Source organism: Urocampus carinirostris, chromosome 14 (assembly GCF_059441175.1).
Source record: "Urocampus carinirostris isolate Australia breed hairy pipefish chromosome 14, RoL_Ucar_1.0, whole genome shotgun sequence".
NCBI lineage: Eukaryota > Metazoa > Chordata > Actinopteri > Syngnathiformes > Syngnathidae > Urocampus > Urocampus carinirostris.
In genome coordinates this window covers 31,876,769-31,899,734 of record NC_142362.1, presented here as the reverse complement: position 1 = coordinate 31,899,734, position 22,966 = coordinate 31,876,769, and the positions used below count along the sequence as shown (strand labels likewise).

The 22,966-nt window shown below is 39.7% G+C and overlaps 1 protein-coding gene and 1 long non-coding RNA gene across 7 annotated transcripts; one reads left to right on the top strand and one right to left on the bottom strand.

Moving 5' to 3' along the window:
* Positions 1 to 4,115, bottom strand: LOC148353187 (uncharacterized). The gene is made up of 3 exons (XR_015852740.1): positions 3,834 to 4,115; positions 1,684 to 1,790; positions 1 to 298 (listed from the first exon to the last, which is right to left on the bottom strand). It is a non-coding gene; the product is annotated as an uncharacterized LOC148353187 (long non-coding RNA).
* A 4,667-nt stretch (positions 4,116 to 8,782) lies between these two features.
* fastkd5 (FASTK mitochondrial RNA regulator 5) lies at positions 8,783 to 22,435 on the top strand. Of its 6 annotated transcripts, none has more exons than XM_088353269.1 (6): positions 8,783 to 8,944; positions 16,233 to 16,279; positions 17,421 to 17,565; positions 17,659 to 17,735; positions 19,790 to 21,594; positions 21,709 to 22,435. In XM_088353269.1, exons 5-6 carry the CDS (start codon positions 19,794 to 19,796, stop codon positions 22,203 to 22,205), a joined length of 2,298 nt encoding a protein of 765 aa, XP_088209395.1. In that variant the 5' UTR covers positions 8,783 to 8,944; positions 16,233 to 16,279; positions 17,421 to 17,565; positions 17,659 to 17,735; positions 19,790 to 19,793; the 3' UTR covers positions 22,206 to 22,435. The 6 variants fall into 6 exon arrangements, with proteins under 6 accessions (XP_088209395.1, XP_088209396.1, XP_088209393.1 ...); XM_088353270.1 differs by having other exon boundaries at positions 8,785 to 8,944; positions 21,678 to 21,958; XM_088353268.1 differs by having other exon boundaries at positions 8,791 to 8,944; positions 19,790 to 20,309; positions 20,385 to 22,432.
* The last annotated feature ends 531 nt before the right edge of the window (positions 22,436 to 22,966 follow it).

The window sequence follows — 22,966 nt, the reverse complement described above, 5'->3', positions numbered from 1 at the left end:
TTGACACAAGGAGAGGATGCGTCCAATTTATTAACCAACAATAAACTTAAAATGCGCAAAATAAATTGGCTAAATTACGGGAAAATTCAAAAGGCCATACACACACACATTCACAAACTGCCAGTGCTTATTATATGCAGTCCTACGTGTCATAAAATATTGTTTTCATAATTTTGTATGTGAAAAGCAGAATGGCCCAGTGTTACAGGGCAGATAGAAGATCGGGTTCAGCTGCTTGGAGTAGTCAGTGGTCGGGGACTGCAGTATCCAATTCGGCCACCAGAGGGCGTTTGAGACCCTAAAAAGTAGACCACAAGAAAGACGTTTATTGATTTTGTTGGTATTTATTTGGAGTGAGACAAAATCTTGCTAAATAAACTTGTGGAAGCCTAAAGTACAACTGTGAGAATTTTGACAAAAAACGGTTCAGCTATTTTTGACGCTATTAGTCACATACAAACACACACAAAAATCCATTCATCCATGTACACACACACACACAACCACACACAAAAATTGGGATTTATGAAGTAGTTTATAGAATTGGTTTGATAAATTTTGATTAAATAAATGAAGATTAGATTTAGATTATTAGATTTGGAATACATTTGGAATAAAATGAGATTATTCAGATTATATTTTGATTGGATTTAGATTAGATGTGAATTGAATTTGGATTACATGGATTAGATTAAGGCCTACATTGGATTACCGATACACTTACATTAGATTTGATATAATTTAAAAAGGGCAGCACGGCGGGTGAGTGGTTAGCGCGTCTGTGGCCCAGTTCTGAGCTCATGGGATCAAACCTTCATGTGTGGAGTTTGCATGTTCTTCCCGTGCTTGCGTGGGTTTCCTCCGTGCACTCTGGTTTTCTCCCACATTCCAAAAACATGCATCTCAGGTTAATTGGCTGGTCCTTATTGTCCCCAAGTCTGAATGAGCGGGTGAGTCGTCTGTCTCTGTGTGCCCTGCGACTGGCTGGCAATCAGTTCAGGGTGTCCCCTGGCCACTACCCGAAGATGGCTGGGATGGGCTCCAGCAGCCCCGCGACCCTACTGAGGATATGCGGTGCAGATATTGGATGGATGAATGGATAGTTTAAAAGAAAAATTGTTTACATCAATTTTTGGGGAATTCCTTTGTTGGAATGCGGAAAACAACATGCGTTTTAAAAATCCCAAGAAAAGCAACAAACATCTGTATCTCATTGTTTGTATGAATTGGTGTGATTATTATTACAATGCTTTACCCAAGGTCAGCCAAGTGCTAGATTTATCATGATAATGAGGTAGACACACCTTTGCTGTAGAAATGATTAATGCTTACGCTGAAGTTCATGTTTCTGTTGATCCAGGCCAAATTAATGTTTTTTAGCTCAATGGCTGCTTGATTTAGTTGTATTCGTTTGTTAACAACTTGGATTATTTAAACACATTGCAGCAGAAGAGAGAGACACTGTTTTAGGTCTAATACAAAAGAATTGCCACTGGTGTTTTCATCACGGTTGCCAAAGTCAAACAGAGGGATCCAAAATAATGACAACATTAAAGGGCAGGACTATTTGATAGTTGACTTCATATTAGAAAAAAAAAACATGCATATCGTCAGTCCAGTGAACCCTATTGAACCCACTGAAAGCCTACTCGGCGGCCACACAAGCAGCGTTTGATATCCCACCTTGAGTGACACGGTTGACATCTTTCCGATCAAGATGCATCCTTAACATCCAATAAAGGCAGAATGTCGACACGGACCGGAGGATGAATTGAGGCTCCAACAATCAGCTGTAGGTGACAAGCAAGAAATGTTTTTGAGTCTATGTCCTTCTCTGCCTCGTTCCATTTATCTTCTCTGTCAAAGCAGAGAGGACAGGATAATGAAAGGTGCACAGCCCAGTGAGCATCTCTCACTCTGACATCACAGTAACCAAAAACTCTTTGACCAGAAAGAGGGTGCTTACTTGCCGTTTTTTTTTTTTAAGTCATTTGAGTTTTAGAGTAAACATAACAAAATGGCTGAACCAGACAATTCTAACATATAGCTTGCGGGCTGGATCTGGCCCTCCATTTATTTCTGAGTACGGTATGTCAAAAAAAGAAGGCTCCCTCGATCAGTGAGTTTCAACCACTGTGCCGCGACACTAGTATGCCGTGAGAGAACGTCAGAGGTGTGCCGTGAGAAATGATCAAATGTCACTTTTTAAATTTAAAATTTTATAAAACATTTATGAATCATTTTATGTCATTGACACGTGTCTGTGCTGTAAAAACTGGGGGTATTAGAAATCATATTGTAACATTTTTGGTGAGTGGTGTGTCGCAAATTTTTTCCAATGTAAAAAACATGCCCTGGCTCAAAAAAAGTTGAAAGACACTGCTCTAGATCTCATCTCATTAGCCGTACCGCTTATCCTCAGTAGGGTCGCGGGGGGGCTGGAGCCCATCCCAGCAATCATCGGGCAGTGGGCAGGGGACACCCTGAACTGGTTGCCAGCCAATCGCAGGGCACACAGGGACAGACAACTCATTCGCTCATTCACACCTAGGGACAATTTGGACCTAGGGACAATTTGGACCGGCCAATTCACCTGAAATGCATGTCTTTGGAATGTGGGAGGAAACCGGAGTGCCCGGAGGAAACCCACGCAAGCACGGGGAGAACATACAAACTCCGCACAGAAAGTCTGGAGCTGGATTTGAACCCACGACAGGTTCCCATGACATGAACTGTGCCGCACAAGCGCTAACCACTGCGCCGCCGTGCTGCCCCTAGATCATACCCATCTTAAGTTAGTGTTTTTATTAAACACAAAACAAATGCTCCCCCTGGCCGCTAGAAGGCAGTGAAATGAGAAGCACACTGTAAAGCGCTTTGGGAAGTCTTGACTTGAAAAGCGCTATATAAATGCAGATCATTTCATTTCAAGTATATACTTTTAGTTTCTCAGTAGGCACAGCTAAGTAGTTTGGTTTCATGTAGTCTAATCTCATTGGCCGTGAAGTGCTAATACTTTTATTTTGTATGTCTTTTTATTCACTTAAAAACAATAAGACAATAAACACAAATAGTTCAATAGTGTGGTGAGTTGGTTCAGGTGGAACACTGCATTTACTCAACTGTTAAAATGCACATAACATGAAAACAACTCAAACTATAAAATAACATATCAAACTACTGTTGTTACAACCATATAGTTATTTTTAGGAGTTAAGATAGGCATGTTTTAGTCATTGACTAAGCTTGAGACTTAAAATGTCTTGAGTACGATAACCAGTCACTGGTAAGCTATTTTTAGAACATGTTTCGAAGCTCTTAAGTGTACAGAGTGCTACCCTGGTGACCACGAGCACCATGTTGAGGATTTTAATGTCTATTTTTAAAATGAAATATATGAAAAAGAAATTAATGTTAACACAGAAATTACTTACAGGCATAACTATAATTTCTGTCTTTCATTACTCATTGCAGATGCAGGTTAAGCGTTTGAAATGGTTTCATAGCAGTTGTGCACAACTGCTGCGCTCTGCTGGACAATCACAGAACTACAACAGACAAAAAATAAATTTTTCATTGTTGTGTCATGGCTACGAGCCCCAATTTTCTGGTACGGAACCATGTGTGCCTTGAAGTGTTTTTTTTTTTTAAAGCAACCAGGGGAATACAATAGTCAAAAGTTCTGGATATTTTTGTTAATATCAGTTTAAGCACAATTAGCTCATCATCCAAGTTTTGTCTGTGTGATCACTGGCCTGTCGAGTATTGTTGAACCAAAATCTTGATGCAAGTTTTCACCCCAGGAGAGGCAACATTGTAAGGACTTCTCTCACCTCTTTGACCCGCTGACTTCCGCCAGATGCAACTAGTCCCTTAAAACAAGGACCAAATGGCAGTTTTAATTCCCATGACCATCAGCAACTAATACAAAAAGGTGTAAAACGTTTTTCTTGCATATATATATATATATATATATAAATAAAAATAATGGACTTATTTCTTTGCCGTTGATCATAAATGTCATTACAGTACACCATTTTTTACATGATTGTTCTGATGCACTGACAATTTGGGCCAGTATACTGTAAACCAGACCTGGGCGCTCCGGTCCTGGAGGGCCGTATGTTCTGCATGATTTTTGAAGTTTCTCTGATCCAATACAGGTGATTCCAATCACCAGTATCGTTAACGAGCACTTGCTAACGAGGTTATAATTTGTATCACCTGAGTTAAAGAAGAGCAAACTTCAAAATCTGGCAGGACGTATGGCCCTTCAGGACTGGAGTGCCCAGGTCTGCTGTTAACGTTTGTTCATTAATGTTTGATAAAACCATTTTTTTCTTTATAAAGTAATTACATACTTATCCTGGAGCGCCATTCAATCTTGTAAACTATGTTCACTACATTATGACGGACAATTTTAACTTGGAACCATTTCCCGGAGTTCATCCAAATTCACCAATAAGGTGACAGGTCGTCTGTATAAACTGCTAAAACTACTTTTATGACTGAGAACATGGCTAAAGTCACACGTTAAAGCAGTTAACAACAATTTTTATTATCAATGTTGAAACATGGACAGAGTGGCATTGAAAATTTGTTTTTAAAGAGCCATTACTCATCTGCAGCGTTGATTCTATAAGGAAAATAAAATTGAAAAAGATTTAGGAACACATCACTTTTATTCACCTTTAACGCACACCTCTCTTCATTGTTTACAATTTCGTGTTACAGCTGGATGCAATGGGAATCAAACCGGGGCCGTGGCTGCCAGAGTGCCGAAACCTAACCACTTGCCCATCAGTGATGAAGACATAAAAAGGCATATTTTATCTTATCACAATGTTTGTAATGCAACCTGGTTTCAGTACCCCTTGCATCCAATGTTTTGCAATTGTGGTCAGCAAAATGTTACCACTAATGAATAATAGCACAAAACCTAAAGTATAGCACGTGCCCAAACATGTAGTTTTTTCTCAGGTTAAGAGAAAGAATAAAAACAGGTTATACACTAAGGAATACGCTAGCATTAAAGAACAAAATGTTGCAAACAAGGAATTAAAAACTGAATAGTGTATATGTACAGGATTGAGTTTGGGGTGTAACAAGAGAAACCAAAGTTTTATCCCACACACATCATCCAGACTCAAAACAGCAGCAGACGCACCCCCAGTGTCATGAACAGGCCGGGACAAGTGCAATACGGTGCGCATTCAGAGCATTGCCACCTCTCCCAACCTGCTCAGACCGGGCTCAAATCCGCAGCGATAGCTGTTGGCTGCATGGTCAGTTTTGCATGGATTTGCACAGCACCAGTCAACAGCTGAAAGCAAACCAGCAAAACTTACCAGGAAGTCAAGACCATGTGTGCTTTTCTCAGGTTCTTCCAGGCTGGGGTAGCATCCAGACGTACTTCAAGTGCTCACATTGCAGTAGATTATCATAACACTACCTGCACTATAAGCACTTTAATACAGCTGAAACACGACTCTCCTCAAACGCTGCAAGTTAGTCGACATAACACAGGACGCCGTCAGCTTTGCATAGATTTGCACAACCGATCTTCTTGCAGCGCAACCTCGCAAAGCTAACAGTGCACCGCAGATGGGATGTGTTGGTAAAAACTGGTGCATAAAATGGGACAGTTCAGGCTCCTTATGCCAGAAGGGGCACTTAGGGCAGTAGGTGCACGTCAACTTAACTATCTGCACTAGATGCACCTTAGCATAAGCACCAGAGGTTACCTGGTGTGGAGCACTCGCTCCAAGAATCACATTCATAAATCTGTTCGAAAAGAAGACGCCTTTATTCTTTGCATGTGCCACTATAGTGCAAAAAGTGCCTTCACTGCAGTAGATCTCATAATACTACCTGCACTGTAAGCACTTTGACACTAAAGGAGCCTTAAAGAAAGGTGCTGTCCAGGTATGTACCACCACCTGTAAGCAGAAACGACAGGCAATTAAAACTTTTTTTACACACCCAGTTAATTCACATTTTGCACACACCTTTTGTTTGATCAACGTTCAAAAAGAGCAAATAACTAGTATAAATGTGTTGACGATGTAAGTCACAATTTGGCAAAGTACTTTTATTGCCTAAAAATAGAGCATGCATATAAAAATGCAAATTCAAAAAGAAACCACCCTCATGGTAACTGTTAACAGCACACCACCCTTTATGCAACAGAGGCATAGTTTACTGCTTTGTTTTACAACTCATTTGTAGTATTCAATCTGGAACATGATTCAAGATCATGTGACCCCCTTTCTTTCAAGTAACTTTGATTCCCGAGAGCTTAACTCAATCCGTCCTGTAGTGAACCCTTTCATCTCGCTCCCTTCTGACCTCTTTTCTTGCCTGCCCCCCCCTTTACAACTTTTTCTTTAAATTCTCCATCCCCAACTTTTCTATCGGACCAATTTTAGATATGCGTCCCTCTTTACCACATCCGATACTTTAATATAGAAAATAATTAAACCGGGTTATATTCAATCATAGTAACAGACACAACTAAGTACTAGGAATTTCAAACAATTTTAATGAAAGTGAGGTAGACAAATCAAGTCCAAAGAGTTTTGTCCGAATTCTATCAAAACATTTTATATTTGTAATTGCAGCCTTTTGTCATTTATGCGGCTATATCTACGTTTCGGCTTTGCCAGCTTTTTTCCCCATCGCACCAGTGTCAGTTTTGATATGAGGGTTATTGAGTTAATCATTTGTTTGGATATTTTTGGGATTACTATACAAAATCAAGTTTCTTTCAAGTAACCTTAATATAACAAGTATATATATATATATATATATATATATAATGTGTTCTCTCCACTCACCAAGAACAACATGTCTGCCTATCAAAACCAACCTCACAATTTTTAAATGTTTTCTTGCACACATAACCAAACATTTCTACACGTTTTAACTAGACCCTGAACCATAAATGACCCTTTCCGTGAATAAGTGAGGACACATGTGACCGTTATACTAGTGTTTAATTTATGTGATGAATGTGCCCACCAATTGGATTTTTTTTCCAAACAAAGTACACTAAACAACATGTTTGATCAAATTGAATATTTGATCAATTTGATCAAACGTGTTTTTTGTAGAACTGGATAAACCCTGTTTGATGTTATTGAAACGAGATTAAATTATGGATTGTTCCTAATGGAAACGGCCTTGTTTTGTGGGTTATTGGTCATTGTACTGTTGTCCTGGTCAACTTTAACTGCGTACCAGTCCCCAAACATCCAGTTATTATTTCTGCCTATTATTGGCGATATAATATTCTTGCGGGTTTATCTGGCGTGCAATGTCTAATCTAGTAAACAAAGCTCAATATATTGGTAATTATCACAACCAAGACAATTCCAATGGAGTCACTTATTTTCACACTGTTAGACAAATCATATTTTAAATTCTATCAGAACCAATACTTTGGATAAAAAAAAAGTTAAACAAATAGACTAATTTATCTTCCCTTTTCAATTACCCACATTTTGGATGCATTGAACAAAACTGAATATATTGTAGTGATAAAAACTCAATTTATTGAACAATGCCTTCAGAAAAAACAGTACTTTCAAATAGTTTATTACTTTTACAACTACTTGACCAAATGATCAGATCAATTACAACCCTATTAAAGTCTCCTCAGATTTACAAAGTCAGTTGACGCAGAAAGCGGTCTTTGCTGAAAGTGTAGGGCCATTTCGAGAGTAAGTCAAAGAAAAGCGATTAACAGAGTGTGAGGTCGAGCACGTTGCTTTGCACCCCTCCCCCAATCACCAACATGGCGCCCACCGGTCCTCATACAACATGCATTGACTGGCTGGATGCAGTAAACAAGAACATGTGTGTGTGACCCGCGTAACACTAAAAACACCCGTGACATGCAACAGTTACATTACACTGCGTGGTTAAATGCAACCGCATCTGCACATGCAAAACGCGTTATGGGTGCCTCCCTTAGCTCACCATAACACAGACATGTGTATTAGAAAGACACGTGGTTACTTTGAATTCACAACTGCAACATTTGTGTGATCGTGTGTTAATGACATGTGGGTTGAATCTAATGGAGGCACTACTCAAGCTAGCGTCCTTCTTACTCAGTCTGGGAGTTATGATTTATAACTGCTAACTTTGTTGAAAACTCAAAGTGTTGGGAAAAAAATAGAATGACTACTTCAGCAAGCTTCATTCTGTCATGTACTTATGATTTGTAACTTGTAAACCAAACTAAGTGTGGTTAAAATTATAGATTAAGCAACACACATTTAGCAAGTTTATCTAAGTCCTTCTCTTACGTGTAGTTATGATTTGAAACTACAGAAAACTAAACAAAAGTGCGATTTAAACAGAAGTACTGGTGTAGTTACTTTGCTTCCAACTCAAACATCGAGTATTGATTTGTAGCTGCTAACATTTTTGATGACCCAAAGAGTGGATTTATAATATATAAGCATTACTTTTTTAGCTAAATGGTTAGCTTCCTTACACTACATCATGTAGTTATGGATTGTAACGTATAACTTCATTGAAAGCTCAACATATACCATTGTTTTGGCGTTAGTTTAAGTACAATGGGGAGTTCATCTGCAAGTTTGTCAAGTGGTTTATTAGATGAAAGAATTAACGGGGCAGTTTACGGGATGGTCAGTTAGCAATAGCCGCTAGCAAGCTAGCTAACGGAATAGCTAGCACGCGGCCTGCTTCAACCGTCCCATGAGCCGGCGTGACTTTTTAAACTATCCACCGGATAAAGTCACAACAACGTGGTTTTTTTTCGAACGAACGGTGAAAAATGGTAGGCTACGAGAGGCGGAGGGATTAAGGGAGAGACGCAGGAAACACACGAGGACGTCGCCAAAGAGCGGAGGAGGGAAAAAAAGAAAAAGGAACGCATGCTTTTCAAATCTCTCTCACCCATGGAGGAGAGGTAACCAACCATGCGCCGCGTACACTCAAAACACCCCTCCATACTTGGGAACCAAAACGCACATCTCTTTTCGTTTCAATAATATAAACCTTTTACCACTCTACAGTACTTTGAAATAAGCAGGACCAACAACAGGTTTCTTTGCGTAATATCACGCCTGATGAACAGACACGTTACTAGCTTAAACAGGGAAGAGGGGGTTCGGACACTTACCGTTTATTAACGGTCTTCTGTACTTCAAAACAAATGAACTAATAAGGGGGGGGGTGACGAAAAAGTCCACAGAGAGACGTTAGGGGTGAAAGGAGCCAAGCGCGACCATGTGTTCGCAGAATGACGCTCGGCCGTGTGTTTGTGAATGGTTGTAAGATTGCGAAAGTGGCGCGAGGAGGTTTGAGCATGTGCTGAATGAAGGGCGGCTCCCTCCCTCCCACTGGTGGCCGCTGGAGCACAACTCCCTCATTAACATAAATCAACCACCTTTTTTTAGATAGATAGATAGATAGATAGATATTTTGTTCATCCCCGAAGGGAAATTCACATTTCCAGCAGCATCCCTGAGCTGAGAACAATCGAAAATAACACGGGAGCTGCTGGAGTGGCTGCCATTCGTGACGGCGCCGGAAGAAAAGATTCAATTTGAATCATGTACAAACAAACAAACAATTGAATCATGTACAAACAAACAAACAAACAAAATATTCATAATAAAATGGGGGGAAAATAATTTCTGATACTGATATAACCAGGTAAAACTAATTTTAAGTTACCTGTCCAAATGAATGTTGTGCCATCTCACCTTTCCCACTCTCTCTCCTCTCACCTTTCCCACTCTCTCTCCTGCAGTTGACTTGCTGCTGCTCGCTCCTAAAACTAATACTTACCTCTTTGTGTATGTGCAAAGAAGTTGAATCCAAGACAAACGTGATGGAGCAGTAATGTCATAATTTTCTTTTGTTTACTTTAGGGAAAAACCATATGAGAGCAACATATTACTAAGATGCCAGTCAGTTATTGGTCAAATCGATGGGATCCAGAAATTGAGCAAACATGTGCAGCCACTCCATCATTGCATTTGACATTCTAAAACAACATTTTCCCAGCCAAATTTAACTAGTGCTAAATTTATATTTCATGAATGCATTTTTTAATGAATTAAAAAAATAGAGACGGACACGTACTGATATTAATAGCAACGGTGCTTATGCCAGACTTTTTTATGAATCGGTACTCTCAATGGTAGTTGATACCAGTGTCTTTTGGTTGCCATTTAGGCGCTTGCACCAAATTGCCATCCAAAATAAAAATTAAAAAAGGCAAATTATTCGACTAGAACAGTTCATGTGGTATCAAAGTGTCTTTTTTTCTAGTCATAAATTCTGAATTAAACACAAATTGGTTCCTAAAATCATTTTATAAGGCAGAAGGGTTGGGTGGTTACTTTAAAATGTATTTTTATACAGTTACTTGTTACCTGTGGAACAATTTAAACAGAATTGCCATACTATTGAAATAATGTTACTTGATTACCTTCAATTACACTTGAAATACAACAATACAAAGTCAACTCAAGTCACATTTATTTGTATGGCTACTAATCACGTAATGTCTCAAAGGACTGCACAGGCTGTCATTATTACTCATTACACTAACCTGTGCCCGCTTATTGGCGCCGGCTGTTGCTGGTTACCTGATTGGTTCCCCGTCCTATTTAAGGTCAGTCCTTTCACTTGCCTGTTGTCAGTCCGCCAGCGAACCTCTGTTCTCACAAGGCAAGCATGTTTTACTCTGACTCCTGGTGGTCCCGTTTTGTCAACCAGTTTCCACTCGTCCGTTCCTGATTTCTCTGTTTATGTCCTGCTACGACCTGTTTTTTGACCCTGACCATGTTTTGATCTCCCGTCCCGGCTAACGACCCGTTTTTCGACCCCCGACCACGTTCTGATCTCCCGTCCCGGCTAACGACCTGTTTTTCGGTCTAACTACCCTACAATCTCCCGCTCTGGAAGATCTACTTCCGTATTTGGAACACGTTCTGATTCTGTGAGCGGCTTGCTGCCCGCGTCCAGCGAGCACCGGATCGCTGGCGCTGCCTTTGCTCTATATTTCAATAAACGTGTGAGTAACTTTACGCATCTGGGTCTTCCTTCTGCTCTGGTCATGACACAGGCAACCCCCTTCCTGATGTGAAACCAGCATGCGGGCAAGGTAAAATTCAAACTTCAGCATGAGGAAGATACAAATCCATGCAATGGGGCCACACAATCCCCCTTCAGGATGACACGGCTGCAATAGATGTAGCATCGGGTAACAATACTGAAAACAAAGTCAACTTCAGTAAACAATAAAAAGCATAGTAAATGTGTTAAATTGTTCAAGAAGTCCATGGCAGGGACGACCTAGCTTCTCATCTTAACCAGCTGGTCGATGCAGATGATGACATGCTTCAGGTCCCAGTGCCGGTCCACTGACTCATTCTGTTTTTTCCTTGTCTTTCATTTTGCCACCAACATGGCAGCCAGGAAGGACAGGATAATACAACTTTGATAAGCTATAGAATATAAGTGTACTTAAGTCTTCATTTAAACACTTCCACTTAGGTTACAGTTCTTATCTCAGGGGACAGAGCATTCCACAGCACCGAGCCCCGGATGGAGAATGTTCGAATAAAAAAGATAATAAACTAAATATTCAGTAAATAAAACGACTCATTTTTTGTTGGCCTGGAATGGTATGGGCGCCACCAGGCTGTATCTGTTCAAGACACACCACAGGAAATGGTGCCTCTATGACCAACCGACTGACCCACCCATCCCTACCAGCCGCTTAGCTCGCTTATGCCTTGAAACGGCTCTGGTCTGTAGTATAATAAAGTGTCTATAGTGTGCTGAAAGTGTCTGTAGTGTATTGTTTGATCAGTAGCCGTTTAAGAGTCTGATGGCCGAGGGGTAAAATGAGTTATTTAGACAGGTTGTCCTGCATTTCACACTCCTGTACCACTATCCTGAGGGCAGAAGTGTAACCATCTTTGTTGCGGGTGGGTGGGGTCCTTCATGATGGAAGTAGCCCTCCTGTGGTACATGCTCTGCAAGGAGGGCAGTGGAATCCTGGTCATCCTCTGAGTGTTGTTAACCACTATGCAGGCGTTTGCGGTCCATGGCTGTGACGCTGCCGTACCAAACAGTCATGCAGCTTCAGAGGTCCCGCGTTTAATTCCAGCAGCTGGTCTCCTTGTGCAGAGTTCGCATGTTCTCCCAATGCCTGGTTAGTTTCCCCCGGGCAATCCAGTTTCATCCTACCTTCCAAAAACATGAATGGCAGGTTGTTAAGAAAGTCTAAACTTCAGTAAAAACTAAAAATAAAGGCGATTAGCCGTCAATGGATTTGCAAGACCCGGATAGGGGCTCTCAGAGAAGAAAATCCCATCCCTTCACTAAGCCTTCTTACAACCCCTCTCTCTTTATTAAATATTCAAGGTTAAAAAAAACAAATCAGCCACAAAGGTTGTGAAATTCAAAGAACAGGAACACGATTGCCTGATTAAGCCAATGATGCAATAGTCAAAACAAAAACAGTGAGTCAAAAAAGGAAAGTGGCATCACCTTTGCACTCGTCCAATAGTTACGAACTTATCACAGATCTTAATTGTCTGAGTGAACGAGCAAATTGTGTGCCCTGCGACTGGTAGGCAACAAGTTCGGGGTGTCCTATGCCAGCTGCCCGAAGATGACTGGGATGGGCTCCAGCACCCCACACGACCCTACTTAGGATAGGCTGGTCAGCAGATTAATGGATGGATGAATAAAAATATCCATAACTTGAACATGAAATGAAATGAAATTGTTTTTTTCCAGACACCATCAGTAGCCTATAATTTGCATTTAAATAAAGTAGGCTAAATTGACTTTAAAGAATAAAAAATAATAGCATTTTTTCATTATTCACTTAAAATATGTTTTTTAATAAAATTTGATTCAAATACAATAAAACACAGAACAAATAAACTTAAATAAACAGTGTGTATTATCTGACCATTAGATGTTGCTGTAGTCAAGTCATGTTTATTTGCATAGCCCTTAATCTCAAGGAGTCTCAAAGGACTGCACAGACCAAAGATTATTGCAAACTACAGACTATTGTTTCACTGTCCCATGGTCTAAACCTACATGGGGGTAAGGAAAAACTCAAAAACCCTAACGTGAGGAAAATGATGAAACCTTGAGAAGGGAGCGCACATGAGGTAATCTCCCTTGCGTTGTGCAACAGACAATGAGAGGTAAAAAGCACAAGGGGATATACAAACTAAAGATACTCGAACTGACCAATTTGAATCATTTATTTATTGTCCAGCAAGACAATTCCTAAAAATAAATGTTACAAGGGCTCCCACAAAAAACAACAAAAAAACCATGGCATTTGATTAATCTTCTAGTTGTATCTGTATATTAGAAGTAAAAATGCAAAATCCATCTCTTTTCATGGCTGCCGTTTTGACAATGTGTTGAGTAAAAATAACATGACAAACGCTCTGGCTTCAGATATTGTCCAATTACAATTTAATTGCTTTCTGAATCCAAGTCATGTTTGGCTGTTATCTAAAGCCTAAGCCAGTTTGATGTAATTTTCACTCCTCAACATTCTCAAAATGGCTGCACTAACATATGGAGAATATTAAGTTTGAACTTTAGTAGACACTCAAGAGAAGGCGATAAGACATCAATGGATTTTGTACTTGCAAGTTAAGTTTAAGCATTTTAAAACAAGAATTTATCTTATTTTCTCTGTGACATTCATTAGAACTTCATACAAGTGAGTCAAAAACAAGTTGTTTTCTTAAAAAATATGTGTTAAGAATTAAAGAATTAAATTGGTCTTTATCGTTACTGATTCCAACATAGTGTACATTGTTCGCGGGGTTAGACATGGCACCCCAGGATAAACATGTAACAAAATACTTTAAAGACTAATAAAATACAATAAAAAAAGAATATTAGGGTAGATAGGTGATATTTACAAGGTGTTGCTTATCAACGAACCTAAATTGTTACCGCATTAGAAATTAGTGCAATGAAAATAATGCAATGCAATGCATTAGCAGAAACAAATAAGCAAAAATAAAAAGAAGCTAATAAAATGGGAATATACAGTACACTTTCCTATACATCAGGGGTCAGGAACCTTATTGGTGTGCAGTGCCACTTTCAAATTTCCTTGTATATCAGTGTGCCACACCAAGATTAATGACTCGCACAACATTTCTTTTATATCCAACAGAGTTGTAATTTTACACCAGTCATACATTTTAATCGTATAACTCAGTGTTTTTTAACCCTTTTTGAACCAAGGTACACTTTTATTTATAAAAAAGTTCTGAGGCACATTGTCCGTTGAAAATGTTTGAAAGTGAAGTTATGTCAAATATTTCACTGTACTACCTCATAAGCAGATAATTAGTACATGAAAAAAAGAAAAATACATAAAATAAAAAATGATTATGTGCTTTATTTATGTTTTTTTTTTTTTAGTGCAATCTTAAACCGCTTTGTTAAACTAATAAGTTATTAAATGTACTGTGCTACCTCAAGAGCAGATAATTAGTACATAGAAAGTATATAAAAATCTACTGCCACCTACTGATATGGATCACTATTACAGTTCCTCGTCTGAAGATTTTTTTGGAAAGATAAAATTGGGCAAATTCCAGCGGTACACTAGACAAGGTTCTCACGGCACACTAATGTGCCCCGGCACACTCGTTGAAAAACACTGGTATAACTGACCAATTTATCTTCCACTATTCTTGTTCATCAATCAACTAAAAAATGAATGTGAATAACAAGTGGAAAGGGCTGTAGCCATACATGACTTCAACTTTTTGCCAGAAGAATTAACCAGAATCAAGCATTCTTCATTAACAATGAACTACAATCAAAAAACAAGTGCTATGGACAGCTACCATACCATTCATCAATGATATCTTGTTGCAGAAAATAACAAGGCTTTAAATAACAGCAGAAAAGCAGAAGGCACGAGCGCACACACACGCTTCTTTAAAATATTAGCCATCAGTAAAAGGTTTTCTGTGCTTTGCTATGCAGTGAGCAATGTGATAGGTTGCTTCAGTGGTGGTGTTTTTAGCAGTGTCAAAGATCTTCAGGATCTGAGTTTGTTTGCCGTACCTGGACACTGCACGTTTTAATGTCTCCGCCATGTCCGACTCATCCTTGAATTCATGTTCATGTTTCGTCTCGTAATGACGTTTAACACTTGCCGTGCAAGTTACAACGCTCTCGAGGCACAATGCATAAAACAGCATGGTCAGTTTTTGCACAAAGCCTCATTCGTCTGTCCACGCTGGCTGGAAAGAACGAAATGTTATCGCTCGAGGAGCCGCCATGATTCGTTCATTTATCGCGCGCGTGTTTCGTTGGCTGGGTTAAAACACGGATCTCTCTGCGAGGCGTCGCGGAAACACACACTCACACACCAAGCATAGTCAAGATATATATTTTTTCACAGTTTTGTGTTCTTGTTTAGGGTGAATATAACTTTGGGGAAGCAGTAATATATAACTAATATCAAATTATCATTTAACAACACTTGTGAAATGTTTTTTTTTTCTCAAAATCATAAAAAACGTTTTTCACATCCAACAATTATTCATGCAAGATTAAGTGGCCCACAAAATGAAATAATTTTTTTCTTAATAACTTCTCGTTCATGAAGATTGCACAAAACCTTGCACTTAAAAAAAAAACAGACAAAAAAAACAAGAGAACAAATTGAAATATCTTCATCACATTAAATTGGAATGGAAAAGTTTGACTTTGAGTTAAGGCAATTAGAGGCCTTTTTGGGGTCTTACATGAAAGTGAGTAGACAGCACATAGCAACTTTGATTTTGTATAATAGTGTAAAGAACAACAAACATCTCTTGTATTTCTGTTTAATATTGTAGATCTAATTTAAAAAGTTAGTTGGAGCAAAAAACACAAAAAACGATATGCGATAATAAATGCATTTAAAATTATTAGTCTTTATTTGGCAAATTGGCAGCCATTATTACTGTAAGTGATCTACAACAAAATCATGAAATAACATGTCTTTCTATGTTGTGATAACACGATACATTAATATTATAATCTTTTTCCATCAAAAAAGTTCAAGTAAATTGGATCTTTTCGCATAAAATGACACAAGAAAGTGGGTTTTTTAGTATAACTTCACAGTCTGAAGGAAATAATTAGGAAAACATCATTTATTAATAGATTGTTTTGTGTTTTGTAAGGGAAAATACGACAGTTTGTAAGGGCATGGAGCCGTGGAGTTTGACAGGTATGTAAATATAGAGCACTGCATGGGTAATCTAAATTTTGATATGTATTTTTCCTACAATGAGTTAAAATCCCCTTAAGAAGTTCAAAGTGATTATTTCTGTATACCTTACACAGGGTTGGGTAGGGTTCCTTTAACTTGATTACTTTAAATTACTTTTGGATTACTCCAATACCAAATATGCTGATAAAAGACAAAAGAAACTAAATATGAATAAAATTACTAAATTTTTGCAGGCTTGGGGAGTAACGGAATACACGGAACGGCAAAAATGATGTTGGCAAGCTGTTTGGATTTATTTTCATTTTGTTTCTGTCGCATTTTATGTTAGTTTTGCCGGAGATCAAAGAGATCAAAGCCAGGAGAGAAAGCTTACCATGTGTTGTGAGTCATCATTTTATTCATATTTAGTTTCTTTTGTCTTCTATTAACATATTTGGTATTGGAGTAATCCAAGAGTAATTGAAAGTAATCAAGTTAAAGTAACCCTACCCAACCCTGACCTTACATAATAACAAAGTAATAAAACTAAATGTAGTTGCATCGCTTGGTTAAATTAGATGTATTGTTGCCTCATTTTGCCGTTTCTTTCTCTGTTTTTTATCGATGAGGAAAAAGCTTCCTAAAACGTATGAAGTAATTGTCATTGTAAATGTATACATTATAGCGAAGTAAAAAAAACGAAATATAGTTGCCTTGAGTAGTTAGTTTAAATATTACAGTACTTTTAAAATTTCTTAAGATGAAAACATACATTACATTTTTTAAATCAAATAAAATATACTATATAATCACTGATAAAAATTACAGATGGCATTGAAATTCATTAGGTACCAATTTAAGAAAACAGTTAACTTTGAAATTAAAAAATGAGACATTCTGCGTTCGTTTTGAACGACTTCCCTTTTGAGCATTTCGTCATCTTATTTTTGGTACTCGCAAGGTCCCATAGTCACACCGGGGTTTTAGTTCCTTAACAGGAAGTAGTAATGTATTTCAAAATAATTCAAAACAAGACTGATTCGGTTCGAATCCTCAGCCAAGTAATAGGTAGAAAACAAGAATATATCATATAAGGATGATCAAATATCTTTTTTTTTAAATAAAAATAACAGGATTATCTTTATTCTACTCTTACAAGCCACACTGCTCGCTAGAATTATTGAAGACTATTTATTGTGAAGCTATCAGCACTCCACGTTATCCGGCTGGGAGATTCACCTTCACTGCACTGAAATTCATGGATTCTGTCTCAATCGCTACCGTCCACTACACATAAGATAAAGGTATGTGTGTGTCTGTACGCCATAACTCGTATGTGTTTGTTCATTTAATTTAAGTTTGCCTGAAAATTTCGTAACATTAAGTTTTATCCCCAGACGATAGTGAGTCCTGTTTTCCTGCTGGGTGCTGTAAACTGCATTTTTAAACCATTAATATCACCTGCAGTGTTAAGGTATGATTGTGTCTTAGCTTATGCAGTAAAAATAAATGTATTTTTTCAGTCTTTTTCCAGCCCTCTATTTTTTGGCCCATTATTTGGCCATGTTATAGTTTCAAAGTATGCTCTAGTTTGATAATGTGTAGGATATTTCTTTAGTATTTGTCTCTTAGGAGTAGTATACAATAATGAACTGATAGGTTTGATTGTATATATTTTTACCATTATTCAAATAAAGTGAGGGGCAGTACAGTGGTTGAGTGGTCATAGGACTGAATAGTCCTTGTGGAGTTTGCATGTTCTCCCTGTGCTTATGTGGGTTTCTCCTAGGTATTTTGGTTTCCTCCCACATTCCAAAAACATGCCATCCATCTTTCCGTTATCTGCACTGCTTATCCTCAGTAGTGTCGCGGGGGTGCTGGAGCGGATCCCAGCTATCTTCGGGCAGTGGGCAGTGGGCAGGGGACACAGAGACAGACAACTCACTCGCTCATTCACACCTAGGGACAATTAAGACCAGTCAATTAACCTGAGATGCATGTTTTTGGAACGTGGAAGGAAACCAGAGTGCCCAGAGGAAACCCACGCAAGCACGGTGAGAACATGAAGCTCTGGCTCTGAACACAGGAGGTTTGATCTCATGACTTCAGTGCTGTGCCACACACGCGCTAACCACTGCGCCGCTGGGTCAGGCTTGCCACTGCCCAAGGACTGCTGGGATGGGCTCCAGCACCCCCGATGCCCTACTGAGGATAAGCGGTGCGGATAATAGTAATAATGGATGGAAAATGAATTGAATACGTAATATGTGAATGTTGATGTTGTTGATTTTTTTTTATTTTATTATTTTTTTTTTTTAGTTAACGCAGTACAAAACGTCTTTAAGGCAGTGCGTATTTAAATCCCTGTTAGTTTTTTATGCACATCAAAATACTTGTTTTTATATTGTTCTATTGTTAAATATATCAGAGTATTTTTTTTAAGCGTTAATTGTAATACATAGATTTTAGTTCTGTCTCTCTATCTCTATCACAGCTATTATGCGTTTTTACATTTCTATACGGGCAGCACGGCGAACAGTGGTTAGCGCGTGTGCGGCACAGTTCTAAGGTCTTGGGAACCTCCTGTGTGGGTTCAAATCCAGCTACCGTACTTCCTGTGCGGAGTTTCTATGTTCTCCCTGTGCTTGCGTGGGTTTCTTCCGGGCACTCCGGTTTCCTCCCACATTCCAAAGACATGCATTTCAGGTGGATTGGCCGGTCTAAATTGTCCCTAGGTGTGAATGAGCGAGCGAGTTGTCTGTCCCTGTGTGCCCTGCGATTGGCTGGCAACCAGTTCAGGGTGTCCCCTGCCCACTGCCCGATGATTGCTGGGATGGGCTCCAGCAGCCCCGCGACCCTACTGAGGATAAGCGGTGCAGCTAATGAGATGAGATGAGACATTTCTATACCACTGACATCTATCTATCATCTATTCCCACTGGCGCATAACAATATAGGAAGTGAGGATTTAATCTTTATATTTTCTCATAGTATGGATATGAATTTGTAATAGGAATAACCCTCATTTCTTTTTAGACATTATTTTCTGGCAAGACTTAGTATGTTGCTTTAAAATCTTATTGCATTTACTTTGGTGGTGTAGGAAATACATTGTCTATTATGCCGTCATTACTGTTCTCATTAGGATAATACTGTTTTGATATAAGAATAAAATGTGCATAATATGTAATATATTAAGTAAATGAACTTTTGAAAAAATGCAATTTTTACTATGAGCTTGATTGTGGCTGGTAATTTAACAAGGATTTTTTGGGGGAAAATAAATAATGTATTGAGAATGTTGGCAAATCAAAATGTTGACATTTGACAAACTGAAGGAGTCAGGAAATCTAATTTTATTTATATGACAATGTTTAATATTTTTCGCATTACAGTATATTTTAATTAACATTCTTTGTTTTTATATTATTAAGCTTTTTATTTTCATGTAACATTTGAAGCATCCCTTTTTGCCGTTCTCTTACAAATACAATTACCTATAAATTCTGGCATTTGTCTTTTCTGCAGATTCATGGCTGCCTGTGTGATTTGCCGGTGGAGGCCTAGGCTACGCTCCTGTTCCGTTTTCCAAAAGTGTTTTGCTCACCGTGCTAGTATTGAACCGAACACAGAGAATGATGAACAGAACACGTTCAAAAAATCTTATGTCCCTCTCCTTGAAAACTACAGGGTTCATTACAGTCCGTCTTCATATCATCATAGGGTGAGCAAATCTGCCCTCTCCCACAGTCAGAGCAACGGCAATGATGAAGAACCCCGTCTCCCCAATGTTGTTCCTGCTTTCTGGCAGCCGAGCAATCGCTACAACGTGATGTCCTCTCGCCATCTTTCCAGCTCCAGAAACATTTTGCTCAACCTGGCTTTTAGCACAGGCTCCGAACGCAAATCGCAAGTGTCGCATCACCTAAGAACGCGCGTATCACCTGACGTCAAAGTCGATGCTCGAGCCTTTTTTAAGTGCCGGCCTGATTATTCCTCGGCACACCTTGATCTGACCCACCGACCTCACCCTGTCGAATGGGAACAGGTGACGGAATTACTCCAGAAAGTGGCTGTCCTCAAAGGCAGCATGAAACCATCTGACATTTGTCATTTCTTTAAGGAGCTGAGCCACGCAGAATCTGAAAAGTTGTCATTACTGAAGACTGACCAACGTTTCATCATGCTGCTCCGCTATTCCGTGGAGAACCTTTGCTTATTTTCTCTACTCGAGCTTGTGAGCTTGCTGGAGTCATTTGTGTGGTTGGAAATTCCACACAGCCACACCATCCTTGGCCTTTACGAAGCAGAGATAAGTCGCCGCGCAGACCAGATGACTTTACACCATTTCCTGTTCGTGGCTGACATGTGGCGATGCACTGGTAGGAAGGTGCCAGGATTCTTAAAGAAACTTTATGACTTTGTTTATTTGCATCTCGGAGAAATTAGGCTTTCTGAACTAGTCCAGCTGTTGTACATCATTGGAGAAGGGAGGCAGTGCCCCGAAGTTCTGATTCAGCCCATTGAACAGCTTCTCATGCGACACCTGCACCAGCTAAAACCAGAAGAGGTTGGTGCCGTATGTTTGGGTCTCTTCAAATCCCAAACGTCACTTCCTGAGGCAACAGGGAACCGTCTCTTTGATAAAGCATGCAGTCTCGCAAGCTTAATGAGCGACTTTGCCATGGTCAACGTGCTCAAATACTTGCGTTTTAGCTACCTGAGTCACCGGGGATGGATGGAGGTTATATCTTACGAGGTCCCGCGGCGAGCTCAACAGATGGGCGTCAAGGGATTGATGCATGTGGCGCTGGCTTGCTCTGCAATGCATTATCGAAACGACCTCGTTCTGTGCGCCGTCGCCGAAAGGATTCCTTCACTTGTGGCGCACTGCCGGACTAAAGACTCGTGTAAGCTATTGTGGGCCTTCGGGACTTTGGGCTTCCCCCCTGATCAGAGCCCAGCTTTTTATCAGAGTCTCACAGAGGCCCTCAGACTAAAGAAGGTGGAGTTTCTACGCTACCCACAACACCTCCTCACGGGCCTTCTTGGCCTTGCTTTTGTCTCGCAGTTTCCAGAGGACCTGATCAAATTAGCGTTGAGTCCAGACTTTGTCAGGTTGGCGCTCAAAACAACTCATCTGGATCTGAAGAAAGACCTCTTCACCTTGGATGGGGTCGTGGCTCTGGAATTCCCTCAGTGGACTGGACCTCGGCTTAGCAGAGACATAAAAGAGGAGGTGGAACAAATGTTGTGGACTTTAGTCCAATCAGAGGTGTGCCAGAAGCCGGAGGTGAAGGAGGCGGAAGCAGCACTGGAGGAGTTACTGGGAGGTAAAAAGTTTGTTTCTAAGCGAATGATACTGCCTTACATGCGGTCCATTGACCTTGAGGTGCACTTTGACGCTAACTGTCAGCCTGTTCCTGTCAATACGGAACCTCAAACAGCGGTTGTGGACAACTCCTCCAAATATGCTTCCAAGCAGATCCGGGGAAGAATGAACATTGGGGTGAACGTGACCGACGATCTCATTGCTCAACTTACAAACGGCAATAAATTTCCGGGTTCTGTTTTACTGCCTTCTGAAGTCCAAACACCTTCTGTGGTGGAGCCCGAGGAAGAAGAAACATTGTTCCGTAGCGGAGTGAAGCTGACGACAAGTGCTATCACAGAAATGATCAAAACAATGGAAATCCAAAGACCAGCACCTCAAGACGCAAAGGCCATCATCAAAATTGCTGTCCAAGTGCCCAGCAGGAACAGCTATTGCCACCAGTCACAGCAGTTCCATGGCCTGCACGCCATGAAGAGGAGGCTATTGAGGTTGGCGGGTTACAAGATTGTTGAACTTTCTTATCACGAGTGGTTTCCTCTGATGAGGAAGAGCAGGGCTGAGAAGGTGGCTTACCTTCATTGCAAGCTGTACAACAGCCTGGAAGCTTGACTTCATTTCAAATCTTTTACAGACAGTAAACATGGATTTTTTTTGGGCGTCTAGCATCATTGGTACTGAATGTATAAATGAATTGGGATGCTTTAAAAACAAGTTTTTTTTGTAACGAGTATGTTCTCAGCACAGAAAAAGATTTTGAGTGCGCAAGGTCGATATTAAATGTATTTAACAGTAAAAAGAAAAAAAAAATTACAATTTTTGAAAGTATTCATTTGTCCTCATCTCTGTGTTGGTTCACCACTTGAATGCAGCTTCTCGGACTTGTCAAAAATGCAAATTCCGCAAAGTGATGGAACATTTCTATTTCTGACTGCTGGACTTATTTTTCATTATTTGATATTGATTGAGATTTTATTTTATCTTTTTTTTAACCTTTGTTCATCCTAATACAAGGTTACAATGAATCAAAAATCAACAACTTTTTGAAACAATTAAACCGCCAAAATGGGCTTACGGTAGAATTCAAAAGCTTATCTTGACCTTGACAGTCAACACTTTCGTAATATTTCATCCAGAAAACCAACATATAACCGTTTTACATGTAAAAGGGAATTCATCCTATCATATTTAAAAACAGCGCAGCACGGCGGCGCAGTGGTTAGCGCGTGTGCGGCACAGTTCTGAGGTCTTGGGAATGTCCTGAGTGGGTTCAAATCCAGCTACCTGACTACCTGTGCGGAGTTTGTATGTTCTTGCGTGGGTTTCCTCCGGGCACTCCGGTTTCCTCCCACATTCCAAAGACATGCATTTCA